General features: G+C 41.7%; 2 protein-coding genes across 3 annotated transcripts in view; one reads left to right on the top strand and one right to left on the bottom strand.

Moving 5' to 3' along the window:
* The window catches only part of RTN4IP1 (reticulon 4 interacting protein 1), a 52,521-nt gene extending 45,513 nt beyond the window's left edge, over positions 1 to 7,008 (top strand). The window contains exon 11 of one of the 2 annotated variants that reach the window (XM_077812886.1): positions 6,932 to 7,008. In XM_077812886.1, coding sequence (XP_077669012.1) covers positions 6,932 to 6,993 — 62 coding nt within the window. In that variant the 3' untranslated portion in view covers positions 6,994 to 7,008. Of the gene's footprint in view, positions 1 to 744; positions 1,478 to 6,931 lie in introns of those variants that run through there. The other variant, XM_077812885.1, reaches the window with a different exon arrangement.
* CRYBG1 (crystallin beta-gamma domain containing 1) overlaps positions 1 to 15,945 on the bottom strand; it is a 153,005-nt gene that overhangs the window by 1,665 nt on the left and 135,395 nt on the right. Inside the window, exons 20-22 of the mRNA XM_077812884.1 lie at positions 8,437 to 8,560; positions 7,230 to 7,388; positions 4,313 to 4,475 (exon numbers count right to left, since the gene is read on the bottom strand). Of these exons, the coding sequence (XP_077669010.1) occupies positions 4,313 to 4,475; positions 7,230 to 7,388; positions 8,437 to 8,560 (446 nt within the window). The remainder of the gene's footprint in view (positions 1 to 4,312; positions 4,476 to 7,229; positions 7,389 to 8,436; positions 8,561 to 15,945) is intronic.

The following is a 15,945-nucleotide window of genomic DNA, read 5'->3' as shown; positions in this document are numbered from 1 at the left end:
GACCCGAGCAGAGGGGAAGTGTGGTAAGGTTGAGATCAGTGAAAGGGCTCTGTTAGTGCGATGTTATTTTGTTGAGACATAGGATGATCTACAAAAAAAAAAAAATCTTGGCCATTGGAAATAACTAAGAGATAACAAAGAAGAATTAACTAAGCAATGCTTCTAAAGGACAGTTCATAAGTAATCATCATGGTAAAATATTCTTAAATTTATGCATGCTGGAATGTAACTGTGTATGAGACACTACCTGAAATAGAAGGAAAGCCAGATATTTAAAAGTATAAAAGTGTATGGTTATTAGGGGCAAATATCACTGCCCTGCATTATTTCAGTACACCCACAAGATGGCAACATTATCACACATTTTGAACAAGTAAGTTTATTTGCTAAAGAACATGTTCGGGCTGAAAAATAGATGGTTGATTATTTGGCTTTAACATTGGTCCAGGGATGTGGAAGGACTTGAGACAGTTCTTATTTAATTGCCTGGACCAGCTACACTAAACCTATTCATTTTTCAGATACACTATATATAAAATAAGTCCTTCCACAAAGCACATGTACATCGTGTAACAACAAATACTTGGGGAGGAGACAAGGTGGGTGAGCTTGTCTCGCTCACCAACAGAAGTTGGTCCAAGAAAACATATTACACCTCATCCCCCTTGTCTCTCGAACATCTGGGACTGACACAGCTACAACAACACTGCCTATAACAATTACTTGTAACTTCACCTTTCATAGGTAGAAAGGGAAAGATGATCCCCTTATACACAACGTTCCAGAGTCAACATACCACCTCCTTGGTCAAATGTCTGAGAAAAGAGACAGGCTTTGCACGGTGCCTTGCAGGCCGGTATAATCTGGCTCTGTCCAGACCCCGCATGGAAGCAATTCCCAGAGTAGATGATCCCCACCCCAGAACTCCCTGCCACTGGAGACCGTGAGCTCAAGCACCTCAACCAACTTCACTTGAGTTCCAGCAGAACATCACGATACATTTTTTTGTCGTCTTTTGTTGGTGGTCTTGGGACCAATTCTCATTCAGTGTAATTCCACTGCAGTTTCTCCTGATTTAAACCAGCATGGGAGGCTACTTTACTGAGGTTACATTTTATTAATATTTACAATTGTCAGAGATGCAGTTATGTCTTGCAGTTAAACTAAAAAGCTGAGTATACCTCCTCACATTTCATCTTAGAACTTTTTAAAAATAAATGTTTAGGATCTCTGCCCTTCTACTTTTGAGCTTGGCAGTTCAAATCAGAAAGAGAACAAACAGATAGATATTGTATTTTCTAATGCGAGCTAGCTGGTTAGATCTCTGTCTCTCTAGATCTATATTTTCCCTTTCTGAGCTATTGTATTCTGCAATTAGGCAGTTTTCAAGTATTCACTCAAAGTACATTACATGCTTTTTAAAATGTTTAATTGAAGATGAGCCAGTATACTAATCTCTTTTGTCTTTGTCTAGTGCTCAATTAAGATTGAAAATATTCTGCACAGTGTAGTTATTAAATAAAGGCACTTCCTGAACTAAACACGTTGATAAACTTGTAATTAATAATCACACTTTTCCTTGTGGGGAACAAAAATTCCTCCATCTGGCTGTAGCACAGGGGTTCTCAAACTGGGGGGGTCGGGACCCTTCAGGGGGGTTGCGAGGTTATTACATGGTGGGTCGTGAGCTGTCAGCCTCCACCTCAAACCCTGCTTCACCTCCAGCATTTATAATGGTGTTAAATATATTAAAAAGTGTTTTTAATGTATAAAGGGGGGATGGCACTTAGAGGCTTCCTATGTGAAAGGGGTCACCAGTACAAAAGTTTGAGAACCACTGCTGTAAAAGGATTAGGGATTACACAGTTAACATTCTGATTAATTTTAGTACTCATGGGGGAAAAAGAACGGATAGTGCTCATCTGTGACAGGAACTATATAGGCCTATAGGAACTATAAACATTGCGTAACCCTGTCCTCACATTTCTGCCAACACTTTCCATGTTTGTCTCAATAAAGCATTAATAGTTTACTCAGGTCATTTTGTATTTGTAACAGCTACTCTGATTAATATCACAGCATTATTTCAAAATTGGTTTTAAATAAGTAAAGTTAACGAGTGGTGTTTGGGGGAGATATTATTTGCTTTAAAAGAGAAGTAACATGAGCAAACTGGAGAAAACGAGTTATACCGGATGAGAAAACAACAATGGTGAGCTGTTAGATCTGCTGCTTATCATACCAGTGGGTTTACTATGCAGCCTATGAAATCACAAGGACAGAGCAAGGATAACATCTAAATGAAACAATCTTAAAATGGTATAACAAAAGCAGTTGTAAAATATGTAGTAAGGGATACAGATCTTAGGTTGGTCTAACATTAATCATGTTTTAGCATTAAAGGAATAGCTATTTTAAAATTATTTGTCCTTTTGTATTGCAAGTCTGCACGTGTTAGACAGGTTTCAGGATAACAGCCGTGTTAGTCTGTATTCGCAAAAAGAAAAGGAGTACTTGTGGCACCTTAGAGACTAACCAATTTACTTGAGCATAAGCTTTCATGAGCTACAGCTCACTTCATCGGATGCATACTGTGGAAAGTGTAGAAGATCTTTTTATACACACAAAGCATGAAAAAATACCTCCCCCCACCACACTCTCCTGCTGGTAATAGCTTATCTAAAGTGACCACTCTCCTTACAATGTGTATGATAATCAAGGTGGGCCATTTCCAGCACAAATCCAGGGTTTAACAAGAACGTCGGGGGGGGGGGGGGGAAGGGGGTAGGAAAAAACAAGGGGAAATAGGCTTGAATAGAGACTGGGAGTGGCTAAGTCATTATGCAAGGTAACCTAAGTTAACTGTATCTAATTTGCAAATGAATTCCAATTCAGCAGTCTCTCACTGGAGTCTGGATTTGAAGTTTTTTTGTTGTAATATCACAACTTTCATGTCTGTAATCGCGTGACCAGAGAGATTGAAGCGTTCTCCGACTGGTTTATGAATGTTATAATTCTTGACATCTGATTTGTGTCCAATTATTCTTTTACGTAGAGACTGTCCAGTTTGACCAATGTACATGGCAGAGGGGCATTGCTGGCACATGATGGCATATATCACATTGGTGGATGTGCAGGTGAACGAGCCTCTGATAGTGTGGCTGATGTTATTAGGCCCTGTGATGGTGTCCCCTGAATAGATATGTGGGCACAGTTGGCAATGGGCTTTGTTGCAAGGATAGGTTCCTGGGTTAGTGGTTCTGTTGTGTGGTATGTGGTTGCTGGTGAGTATTTGCTTCAGGTTGGGGGGCTGTCTGTAGGCAAGGACTGGCCTGTCTCCCAAGATTTGTGAGAGAGTTGGGTCCTTCAGGATAGGTTATAGATCCTTAATAATGCATTGGAGGGGTTTTAGTTGGGGGCTGAAGGTGACGGCTAGTGGCGTTCTGCTATTTTCTTTGTTAGGCCTGTCCTGTAGTAGGTGACTTCTGGGAACTCTTCTGGCTCTATCAATCTGTCTCTTCACTTCCACAGGTGGGTATTGTAGTTGTAAGAATGCTTGATAGAGATCTTGTAGGTGTTTGTCTCTGTCTGAGGGGTTGGAGCAAATGAGGTTGTATCGCAGAGCTTGGCTGCGTGTGTGTGTGTGGGGGTGTGTGTGGGGGGGAGACCTGGATTTGTGCTGGAAATGGCCCAACTTGATTATCATACACATTGTAAGGAGAGTGATCACTTTAGATAAGCTATTACCAGCAGGAGAGTGGGGTGGGGGGAGGTATTTTTTCATGCTTTGTGTGTATAAAAGTATCTTCTACACTTTCCATAGTATGCATCCGATGAAGTGAGCTGTAGCTCACGAAAGCTTATGCTCAAATAAATTGGTTAGTCTCTAAGGTGCCACAAGTACTCCTTTTCTTCATGTGTTAGACAATTCACTCAATACAAATGAAAACTAAAGAAAAACATGCTGAAGAAAAGAAATCAATTTTATATTTAAGAAGTGTTTTATGTATATCACCAAGTTAAGAACAATGGGGTATTTCTGCATACTTACACATGCACATAAGGGCCATGAAGAAACACAAGCCAGATTAATCCCATGGGCTATTGAGCTAGTTATCGGAATAACTGGGTGACATCCTATATCCTTTGTAATGCATGAGTTCAGACTAGATGATCAGAACAGTCCCTACAGATCCCAGATTAAAATCTGGGAACTATAAGGCCATCCTTAATCTACAGGAACACTTTCAGCACATAGTCCACCGTAAACGTTGTGTAATTAAAATCACACCGAAAGGCAACAGGTTCTTACCTTTGATATCTAAAACTAATGTTGGCTTCATTTTGCTATGGATCCTGCCATCAGGATTAACACACCAATATTGCTTGTCTTCATTCTCCTCGAGTGATAGGCCTATCTTAGAGCCAGGAGTTATAAGGTTTCCTACAATTGTCAAGCAGCAATCCTCAGTCATCTATATAATTGAAAAGACAACAGCAGTCAGTCTTTAGTGTAGCTGTAGAAACAATATCTGTACCCCAGGTTTTCTGGTCACGGATGGAAGGCATAGGTAGGAGATTGTGGTTCTTGTCATCACTCCCCCTCTGTTGGTAATGGAAAGGGTTTCACCCACATTCGACTCTAGACTACTTATTTTCCCCACGATCCTCTTTCTGATGGCAGCCTCCATTGTGATCCTTTTCTTTTTACTATAGAGGACTAGAAAAACAGATTCATTTGAGAGAAACATTGAAGCTGTTTTAGACTAAGCAAAGGGATTTTTGAAAAAGGGCTACCACAATTCTTTTTGGGGTGTGACCTCTAAAGTTCTCCATTTTTACCAGCCTCTGGGTACAGCAGCACTTTTACAATATTCCTTCCCCACCCACTATATCACCAGCATTTGCATTACTGGCCACAAGACAATACTACGCAATAACAATGCCAAATATAATACGTTATGTTATTTTGTATAAACAATGATTTCCAAAATTGAAGGTTTCAGAGTAACAGCCGTGTTAGTCTGTATTTGCAAAAAGAAAAGGAGTACTTGTGGCACCTTAGAGACTAACCAATTTATTTGAGCATGAGCTTTCGTGAGCTACAGCTCACTTCATCGGAAGTGATGAAGTGAGCTGTAGCTCACGAAAGCTCATGCTCAAATAAATTGGTTAGTCTCTAAGGTGCCACAAGTACTCCTTTTCTTTTTCCAAAATTGAAGATTACCATAAGACTCCTGTAGATAGCAAATTACTTAACAAGTGGTCCTAACAACATGGATTACAAGATACTTTACTTTCAGAAGCTAAGAACAAATTGCAAGTCTTGGAATATATTTACTTCATTCTGTATCTCTAAACTTCTCACCTGTACTCTAATCTACTAATTTCTTCCTGATAGGCTAGCAAAGATTCAACGCTCACACAGAAGTTGTACTAAACCACCATTTCTTTCTCTCTACTCTGCCAGCCAGGGAGTGGGTCTGTAAAATACTCCCCTGCTCCCTCCAGTTACTGTGGAACGAGTCTTATGGCAACTCACCATTTGTCACTTAGCTAGCTAGGAAAGTTCTCAGCTGCTTCCTGGATGCCTAGGGCATGGCTCGTTATTTTGACTCAGGGCATAAGGCAACCTGGCTTTACTGGAACTCAGAAACAGTTGTAATAAAGTCTTTTTTTAATCCTCCTTTGTTTTTCAATATACACGTGTCAGAGCACACTGGCAGTGTGGTATAAAGCTTTCGTTTGCACTTCTAAAGAGCAATGGCATAACTCAGTCATGGTCCAGTCATTGTTGCAAGTAATGTAGCCATCCTAAGCTTCTGCTAGTTAACCTACACGACTATAGTACAGCACAAGCTGCATCCCCATGAATTCTCTGTGCACCATAAGTTTTATTTAGAATAAAGCAAATGGGTTGATTATGTTGAAATGAGAGGACTGAGATAACACCCATCCATAGCCATATTACAACACTGCCCAAGTAGTAATATGTTCAGTTTGAGACAGAACTACCGTCATGAGGAAAGTATTTTGCACGTGATGTTGTTAAAGCTGTTTGCTCACTTGGCCTCATTTTTACAGTCTATATAATTCCTTTTTACGAGAGCGTCTATTCTGTGCATGTCCAAACAGTACCTCAGTAAATTGAAAAGAGGAAGATTTGTCCCTCAAGCATAATTGACACAGTTATGGAGAGAAAACGCTCCCTTTACAAAATGGCTCTATTGAATTTATACAACGTTATGAAATAGGTCACGTGATTCTTTGCACTCAAGCAGATTCACCGTATTAATTTTATTCACTTTAGACCCCAATTCCTGCAAGACTAACGCACATATTTTACTTCATGCACTATGAGTAATGCCACTGACCTCCATGGCACTACTTATAGCGCACAAAGTTAAGCACATGCTTAAGTCCGTGGAGGGATCAAGGCCTTAGTCAGAAGCCAAGTCTATAGTAATACTTTGCATCAGCAAGAAGATTTTTAGGGCTTTACCATTTCATCTTGCTGGAATGCCAAATACCTTAACCCCTGAGTGTAACCTTCAACACAATACTGTTCAAATACTGAATTCTGCAAACAATTTTAATAAAGGTGTAGTTGAAAAGGGAAGTTATCAGGAAGGTCCATATTTTAAAAGCTTTTCCTGTTTTGATATTTTAATTGACATTTTTATGGAGGGAGAAAGAGGACACGGACAGAGGGAAAACAATGCATAAGGACATGATGTTATGGACTCAATTGTATGTATGACCCTAATGTTCTTCAACAAGCAGAAACACTCAAATCAAACATGTTGGACTCAAATATCTAGTGTGTTTTAACTCAGTTAAAGAAAAATGGAAAATACACTGTTTGTTATAAGATGTTATATAATCAAAAAAAGGATGAGTTTGAGGAAAACAAATAAAAATTATGTTTCAGGTGAACTGGAGAAGAGTGAGACATGGCAAACAAAGAAGAAAGGAAGACACAGCAGAAATTAATTTTAGAAAGTCAAGAGTACATGGTGTGTTTGTTTAACTAACTAAACTAACGTTCAATGGGAACTTTTTACTATTGAAGTAAGCAAAATATTTTTAAATGAAACAAATGTTCAATGCTTCTGTCAAGCCTGAAAAGGATTCTGAATCACAAAATCTTACCAGATGTAATTATTTTCTTCAAGAAACATCAGTCTGGTGCTTAAAAACAATATCAATCAACTAAATTTAAACCTCACCCTGCATTTGATGAATCCGTCTTGATAAACCCAGATCTGGTCATCTGATCTACTATCTTCTGTAACCTGTATTCTGAGAAGACTCAAATCATCCACATTTCCATCAGCTGACATGAACTTTCCAGTTTCCTTGTTTCGAAGTCTGAAGTATACACGTTTCTATGAAAACAACACAGCTCTTTAGCTAAATTCTCGAATGCAGGAACACATAGTGCTACTCAGTGGTGCACTTGGGAATCTTTGTCCCTTAGGCTTTGGATTTCCTCTGAGGGCATTTAAAAAAAAAAAAAAAAACACATTTCTAAGGAAAACCAGATTCTGAAAGTTCTCTATCTGCACCAGTACCTTAGATAGGGCAATCAAAATGCACTTATCATTCTGCATAATGCTAAGCAGTTCAGAAGCAGGCCTGAACAAGGACAGTTCTAGGAGAGGGACCCAATACATTAATTATAGGTACCGGGCACTTCTTTAATTTCTAGCCCAGTTCTAATAATTAAAAACATAAGTGATTCATGAACTGCAGAAAGTTATTTCTCAATAAAAACTGGTTCAGTATGTAACACGGATGTTAGCACATGACAGAATAGTCTGAGCACGAGAATCTAAGCAGTTATGGCACTTGCCCTCAAATTAGCCAATACTTCTAAAAAAACAAAACAACATGACAGTACTCTATACATTATATTCACAAATCAATTTGTGCATTTAAGAGATTATTATATAAACAGAGAATGGATTTTTTTTTTAATGTCTACACAGATGAAAGTGCCTCTGGCTAGTATCCAAAAAACTAACAGCTTCATTTCCCAAATTTCTGAGACTAGCACATGACAATACAGATATCAGAATGCTTGTGACCAGAGGGAAGTTAAGAATCCTGACTGGTTGTTGTAATTCAGTCAAAGTAAATTGCTCAAAAATAACATATTTAGTTTAATGTGTGCATAGTAGACAATTCAGATTTTGGGAGATAGTATTGTGAAGCCAAATGGCACAACCAGCATCAGCATTATTGAAGACAATATTTTGGAGAGAACCTCTTTCCGTGTTCACTATTTCTGCTGTTTAATGTTACCTTTGACTGTGTAGTACCAGAAACAATTACTGACTATGAGATAAACTTGGCAATAAAAAATACAGGAAGTCTATAAAGAAGACCTCATGCAAACTCTCAGGCCCCAAAGTAGACCACAGCCTCTCTCACCTGTAATAAAGGTCGTAGAGAACCTATCTGATGACAGCCACTTAATTTACACCAGTCTGGGATTTCATTTGGTGACAATAACATCTGACGCCCTCTGTAATTACTGTATTCATAGATTATCCACCTGAAAAAACAAAATATACTTTCATGTTTAACAACTGTCAAGCATCATTGGTATTAAAATGTCCATTAAATACTGCTTCTGAAATTGTAAGAAGTGATATTTTAGATAGAAATTTGTGTCACGAAAAAGTAGTGCTTAAGTTAGTAGTGCTAATAACCAGGACCATCCTTCTTTTTAAGTGGTCTCCAAAATAATAAAATTATCTCCTGATTTCGGGCATTAGTAGATTTGTGCTCAAATTTTAAAATATTTCCATTAATAAATCACACCAAAAAGAAATAAAGCATTTTCATAGGTTAGAGAGAGCATGAAGTATAATATTTTTATGTATAATGACACCATTTCAGGAAAAAAACAGTGTGGTCAACCAAAATGGGCATGTAAATATGCTGCAAAATCAGTCGTGTTGTGTACCTTTTTACTGGCTTGCAGAAACTCCCTATCCATAACACACGCAGGTGAGAACTGCTAGCAGAGGGCTTTGGGTTAAATAGGGACAACTGCACTATGGGAGAGTTGTAAGCACGAACACACGCCTGTCACTTATGTCCTATCCTAGGATGTCCCTCTCCAGGATTTTTTTTTTTTTTTTGGGCAGGGGAAAGGTGGAAAGTAGGAGTGTGCCAGGATTGGTATGGAAGAGTTCTGCCTGGCACTCTACAGAATGTGCACAGATTTTCTGGCAGCCTTATATTTGCAGGATCCTGCCAGAATTTGCCCCTGTGGCTGCAAAAATACTGTATCAGACAAAATAGGAGGGATGAATGTGTTCATTGTTTTTTATTACTCTGAAATGGGCCACAGTGCAGGGCAGTTGTCTAGTTCCCTTTCATGTACGCAAGTCCCTGCACTCTGATTAGCTGGGAGCATGAGATAGGCATACATTTTCAATAACGTTACAGTGATTATGCAAATTTCTCTGTACCATCTGCCCTAAAATCTCTCCCCTGTGACTGGCTCCTCAGTAGTCCCCCAGGACATGCCTACAATAAATATGGTCGCTGCCTTAATTTCTAAGCTCCTCCCCAGCCCATCACCCATCTACCCCAGATAATTTAATTTTAAAATGAACCACTCTGATGTCTAGTCTACACTAGGAGTTTACATCGGTATAGCTACATCTCTCAGAGTGTGAAAAATCCAGAGCCCTGAGAGAGGTAGCTATGCCGACCTAACTCCTGGTGTAGATAGCGCTAAGTCAATGGAAGAATTCTGCTGTCCACCTAGCTGCCGTCTCTCAGGGAGATGGATTACCTATGCCGGGGGAGAACCCTGCCATCGGCATAGGTAGTGTCTGCATGGAAGCACTATAGCAGCTGCAGCTGTAATATTTAAAGTGTAGTCATACCCTTTTATGGAGAAAAGGAAGGCTAAGCCTCTGTTCAAGGGGCAAGGAGGAGCGGGGGACTGAGATATTGAGAAACCTGGCGTTGGTGGAAGGGGGTTCAGCAGCTGACACAGCCATTTATACCATGTATGGCACATGGATAGGAAATGCTGAGGGCTGTGAACATGCAGAACAAAGGGATTTAAGTAACAGAGTAGGGAGCACATGTATAATTGAGGGTATACTTCCACTAACTGAACAACCACCACATCCTTCGCCAAGAAACAAATTGGCCTTTGGCCTCAGACTAGGTCTTCTAAATTAAAAGCTAATAATATGTTTTAGGCAAGTAATTTGGAGGTGGCATTTACATTAGGCAGGCACTAGAGAAGTAGTCTAATTGTGCTCACTTTCACACATCAAAGGATGACACTTCAAACCACCTCAAGTCACCTTCTAATTTTGCGTGAGTGCAAATTTTGCACATACAATTGATCTGTGTGTGTGTTAAATTAGAGAACTCAATTTTTTTTAAAGTGGCTTAAGCCTTTTACCTTAAATTGACTAAAGAAATGAAAGTCATAACTAAGGAGCTGATCCTACTACTGCTAAAGTCAATGTGCGTTTTGCCACCAACTTCAGTAGAAGCAGGCTAATAATAAAAGTTGTCATTTATTCTTACCTTATCCATAGTGCCTAGATAACACAGTAAATACAGGAGACTTACTGAAACCATTCCCTGTGCATCGAGATAAGAATAGTACATCCCATTCATAAAAGCTATGAACAATACTGCACCGTGGAAGCCTTAACTCAGATTTGGTTTGATCTCATGGATTTGTTAGACTGCTATGTAAGGCCCTCTTCCTGCAAGCTGACTTTGATGGGGCTTCACATATCAGCTTCCAGGATCAGGGACTAAGGTTGTATATTATTTTAAAACCAGATTATAGTAGTTTGGGACCCTCCTTCCAAATGACATCATGGTATCCTTTTGCACTGAGGATACCTCTCCAGGTGAGGGGACCCCTGTTATTAGAAAGAGACAGATAATAGTAATGGCGGATTCAATTATTAGGAATATAGATAGTTGGGTTTGTGATGACTGGGAGAACTGCATGCCGAATTGCCTGCTGGGCGCAAAGGTTGCAGACCTCTCGAGACATCTAGACAGGCTTATGTGCAGTGCTGGGGAGGAGCCAGTGGTTGTATACATAGGTACCAATAAGCTGGGACAGGCGTCCCCAACGCAGTGCCCGCGGGTGCCATGGCGCCCACCGGGGCATTTTTGAGTGCCCATAGGACACCCCGCCACCGAAATGCTGCCGAGAAACGTTGACGTTTCTCAGCGGCATTTCAGCGGTGACACTTCTTCCCGCTGCTGCATTTTGGCAGCGGGTGTGGGCGCCCACCACAGTCTTCTGGGAATAGCAATTTGCTATTCCCACAAGAAAGGTTGGGGACCACTGACCTAGGAACTGGTAGGAGAGAGACCCTGGAGGACAAATTTAAGCAGCTGGTGAAGAGATTTAAGTCCAGGACCTCCATAGCAGCATTCTCTGAAATGTTTCCAGTTCCACATACAGGGCCAGTTAGACAGGCAGAACTGTAGGGTCCCAATGCATGGATGAGATGGTGGCATTTGGAGGAGGAATGTAGGTTAATTAGGAATTGGGGAACTTTTTGGGAAAAAGAGGAGTCTATACAGGAAGGATGGGCTCCCCCTAAACCAAAACAGAACCAGATTGCTGGCATGTAAAATTTAAAAAAAAGTCATAGAGGAGTTAATTTTTAAGCTAAGGGCTGGGGGGGAAGTCGACAGGTATGGAGGAGCATGTAGTTCAGACAGACACATCCCTTAGGGGAAGATTTATTAAAGGGAATACTCTATATCCTAGTAAAGAGGAGAGAATAGATGTTGAAAAACTACAAGTAGGAACGGAAGAGGAACAGTCAAATGAAAAAAAGTCCCATTCAATTATATCACATGAAGGTAGACAACTGAATATTGACAAATTTTATAAGTGCTTATATACAAATGATAAAAGTCTCAATACTAAGATGCAGGAATTTGAATGCCTTTATTAAATGAGGATATTGATATAATAGGCAAAACTTGGTGAAATGATGACAATCAATGGGACATGGTAATGCAAAGATACAAAATATACAGGAATGAGAGTAGGTCATGCTGCTGGAGTGGCACTATATGCGAAAGAAAGCACAAAGTCAAATATAGTAAAAATCTTAAATGACTCAAACTGTACCATAAAATCTCTATGGATAGAAAGCCCATGCTTCAATCGTAAGAGCATAGAAGTAGGAATATACTATTGACCACCTGACCAGGATGGTGACGGTGATTGTGAACTACTCGGGGAGATCAGAGAGGCTACAAAAACAGAAAAACCAGCAATAAAGGGGAATTTCAATTATCCCCATACTGACTGAGAATAGGTCTCCTCAGAGATAAAATTTCTGGACATCATTAATGACTATTTCTTAGAGCAGCTAGTCCTGGAACCCAAAAGGGGGCAGTCAATTCTTGACTTAGTCCTAAGTGGCGCAAAGAATCTCGTCCAAGAGATAAATATTGCTGAACCACTCAGTAATAGCAATCAAAATGTAATTAAATTTAACATCCTTGTAGGGGGAAAAATACCAAACAAACCCATCACAGTAGCATTTATCTTCAAAAAGAGGAACTGCACAAAAATGAGGCCGCTAGTTAAACAGAAATGAAAAGGAGCAGTCACAGGAGTGATATGTCTGCAAGCTCCATGGAAACTTTAAAAACACCATAATACGTGCTCAAACTATCTGTATACCCCAAATAAAAAATAGAAAGAGGACCAAAAACATGCCACCAGGGCTAAACAGAGTAAAAGAGGTAGTTAAGAGACAAAAAGACATCTTTTAAAATTTAGAAGTCAAATCCTACTGAAGAAAATAGAAAGGAACAAACTCCAGCAAGTAAAGTGTATAGGTATAATTAGTCAGGCCAAAAAAGAATTTGAAGAACAACTAGCAAAAGACATGAAAACTAAAAGCAAGATTTTATTTTAAAGTACATCAGAAGCAGGAAGTCTGCTAAACAATCAGTGAGGACACTGGAAGATTGAGGTGCTAAAGAAGCACTTAAGAAGGACAAGGTCAAGTTGCAGAGCATCTAAATTAATTCTTTGCATTAATCTTCGCTAACTGGTATATAACCTACTGCTTAAACCATCTTCTGTACCAGATGACTGGAGAGCAGTTAATGCAATGCCCCAGTTTTAAAAAAATGTTCCCGAGGTGATCCTGGCAATGACAGGTCGGTACGGCTAACTTCTGTACCAGGCAAACTGTGGTGCAGGGTTTGCAGTGAATGCGGATGATCAAGGTGCTCGTTATGGAGAACCAGTCTGCTGACAGAAAGGTCATGGAGAGACAGACTCTAGTCTTGCCCCATAAAGTTTACCGTTTCTGTGGGTGACAAAACTGACTTGTCTTTGTGTAAGCAGAGTCAGGATGAGCTCCACCCTGACATCTGGTGGTGAGGTGTGGCAAGTTGTGGAAAAGAACTTCAGGGGCCAATCTCATTTGCATAGGCACACCCACCCCGCCTAGAATGAGGCCACAGCTGCCCAAATGGTCACTTTGGCTGCTGTGGGATCCCCAGTGTCTCTGTTATTGGGGCAGAAAGAATAAATTGTTATTACCCTGATTATGGGAACTGTGCTTGGAACTGTACTTGGCCTTTTGTTATGATGGAGGGACTCACCATCAACTAAGTAGCACTCGCTAGGCAAGGGTCATGGGTTTTAAAACTCTGTGAATTGAGAGAGGCTGGGGACAAGTATTAATATTTGGTGGCATGGGCCCCTTGGTGAGGGCCTTACATGCTAATTGCACTACCTCCTCTCTCCACTGTGGAATATCAGAGCTAATTTTGATTCCATTAGGAGCCTAGTTACAGGTTGCTGAGCTCACTTTGGGCTAATGGTGCACCAGCACTGAGGCTCCCCTACTACAAGCTGAATTCACCAAAGAGCTGAACTGACTAAGAGCTGAAATCACTGAGCATTGTGTTAAGTAGTGGGGGAGCCTGAAGATATATTGTGGAGCAGTTTGCGGGATGGCTGGAGTGCCTTGTGGACAGGCTGGTGGAGCAGTTCGTAGGACGGCGGGAGCTTCTGGTGGGACACGGAGCAGTTTGTGGACCGGCTGGTGGAGCAGTTTGTGGGACGGTGGGAGCTGCTTGTGGGATGCGGAGCTGAGCGAAGGAGTTCGTGGGGCGGCTGGCGGAGCAGAGCGGAGCAAAGCGAAGGCCTATGGAGCTGTGGGGCGGTCAGCTTCAGATCATGTAAGGTGCCTCTTACCCCCGTCCCATCTCCACCCAGGTTGGGAGGTAAAGCTCACCAGATAAACTTTCGAACTCTGGGGCTGCCCTGACCAGGGACAGAGACTTTTGGGACTTTGGGTGATTTAGGGTTGCTGGACTCAAGAACCAAAGGGAAAGGGGCATGCCCCAATTTGCTTGGGGTGGGTTTTTTTGCTCATGGGTTGTGTTATGAATCCTGTTGGTGGTGTTTCCCCAACATAATGCCACATTGTTTCTCTCTGTTATTAAAAGGCTTTTTGCTACACTCAGACTATGTGCTTGTGAGAGGGGAAGTATTGCCTCTTGGAGGCGCCCAGCGGGGGTGGTATATATTTGTCCCAGGTCACTGGGTGGGGGCTCGAGCCGGTTTGCATTGTGTTATTGAAATGGATCCCCTAGATATTGAACCCGGCCCTTGTTGCTGCCAACTCTGACGGGCAGAAGGGTTACATTTGTTTACACAGACCCCTAAAGAGGCAAGGCGGCATCAAAGAGACTGGATCACAAAGACAACTTCTTGCCACGATTGCCCCACTAGTAGCCAGTGGTGCAGGTAAGGGAATACTGTATGTCCCTTCGTGTCTCATCTGGGCTGCTATGACCGCGAACACCTTCGTAAAAATCCCTGGTGCTGTCGCTATGTCGAAGGGAAGAATGCGAAACTGGTAGTGTTGGTCCCCGACCTTGAAGCGGAGGAACTTCCTGTGAGACGGATAGATGTCCTCATGGAAGTACGCATCTTTCATGTCTACAGCCACAAATCATGCTCCTCCTGGAGGGAAGGAATTATTGATGCCAAAATAATCATCCAGAATTTCAGCTTTCTGATTAATATATTTAGCTGACCAAGATCCAGGATGGGCCTCCACCCTCCACAGGGATGAGGAAATAAGGTGAGGCTGGATGCCCTCTATCGCACCCTTGAGGAGCAAGGAGTCTGTTTCCTGCTGAAGAATCAATTGGTGGGAGGGATCCCCTGAAATGGGTTGGGTGGGAGGGCGATGAGGAGGAAGGAAAGAAATTATGGAGTATCCATGATGGATGATCTTCAGTACCCAACTGTCTGTGGTGGTCTTGCCCCAACTGTGGGCAAAGAGGGCAAGGCAGATGGCAAAGATGAAGGGCAGCAAAACAGGTGGCATTGAAAGTGGTTCATGGGTGCTGACCCACATGTCTAAAGTGACCATTGGCCTACAGCTGGGAGAGGATTGTGTAGGTGTCAGTGGCTGGAGCTGAGAAGTGGGCCCTCTGGGACCTCCATTGTTTACAGGGGAGAGAGGGGGGTTCTGGTGGCTGTTGATAGTAGGGTGGGTAGGTGGCTGTTGTCCAAAGGGCTGCCTTTGGTGCTTGCTCCTGGGAGCTGGGGTGTAGATTCCCAGGGACCGCAGAATGGACTGGCAATTTTTCAAGGAATGCAGAGACTAATTGGTCTGGCCATTAAAAAGATAGGCTTCATCAAAAGGGAGGTCCCTGATGGTGTTTTAGGCCTCCCTCAGGAAACCGGAAGACTGAAGCCAAAAGTCTCTGCACAGAATGAATCCCGTGGTCATGGAACAGGATGCAGTCTCAGCTGCATCCTCCGCAACCTGGAGAGCCACCTTAGCCACCAATTCCCCTTCATCTACCAAGGCCTGGATCTTGGCCTGGTGTCCCCAGGGAGCTTGTACTTAAATTCTACCAGCCTGCTGTACATGT

This window comes from Eretmochelys imbricata, chromosome 3, assembly GCF_965152235.1.
Source record: "Eretmochelys imbricata isolate rEreImb1 chromosome 3, rEreImb1.hap1, whole genome shotgun sequence".
NCBI lineage: Eukaryota > Metazoa > Chordata > Testudines > Cheloniidae > Eretmochelys > Eretmochelys imbricata.
Note: the sequence above shows the minus strand (reverse complement) of the source record. Positions and strands in the feature narration are given on the sequence as shown.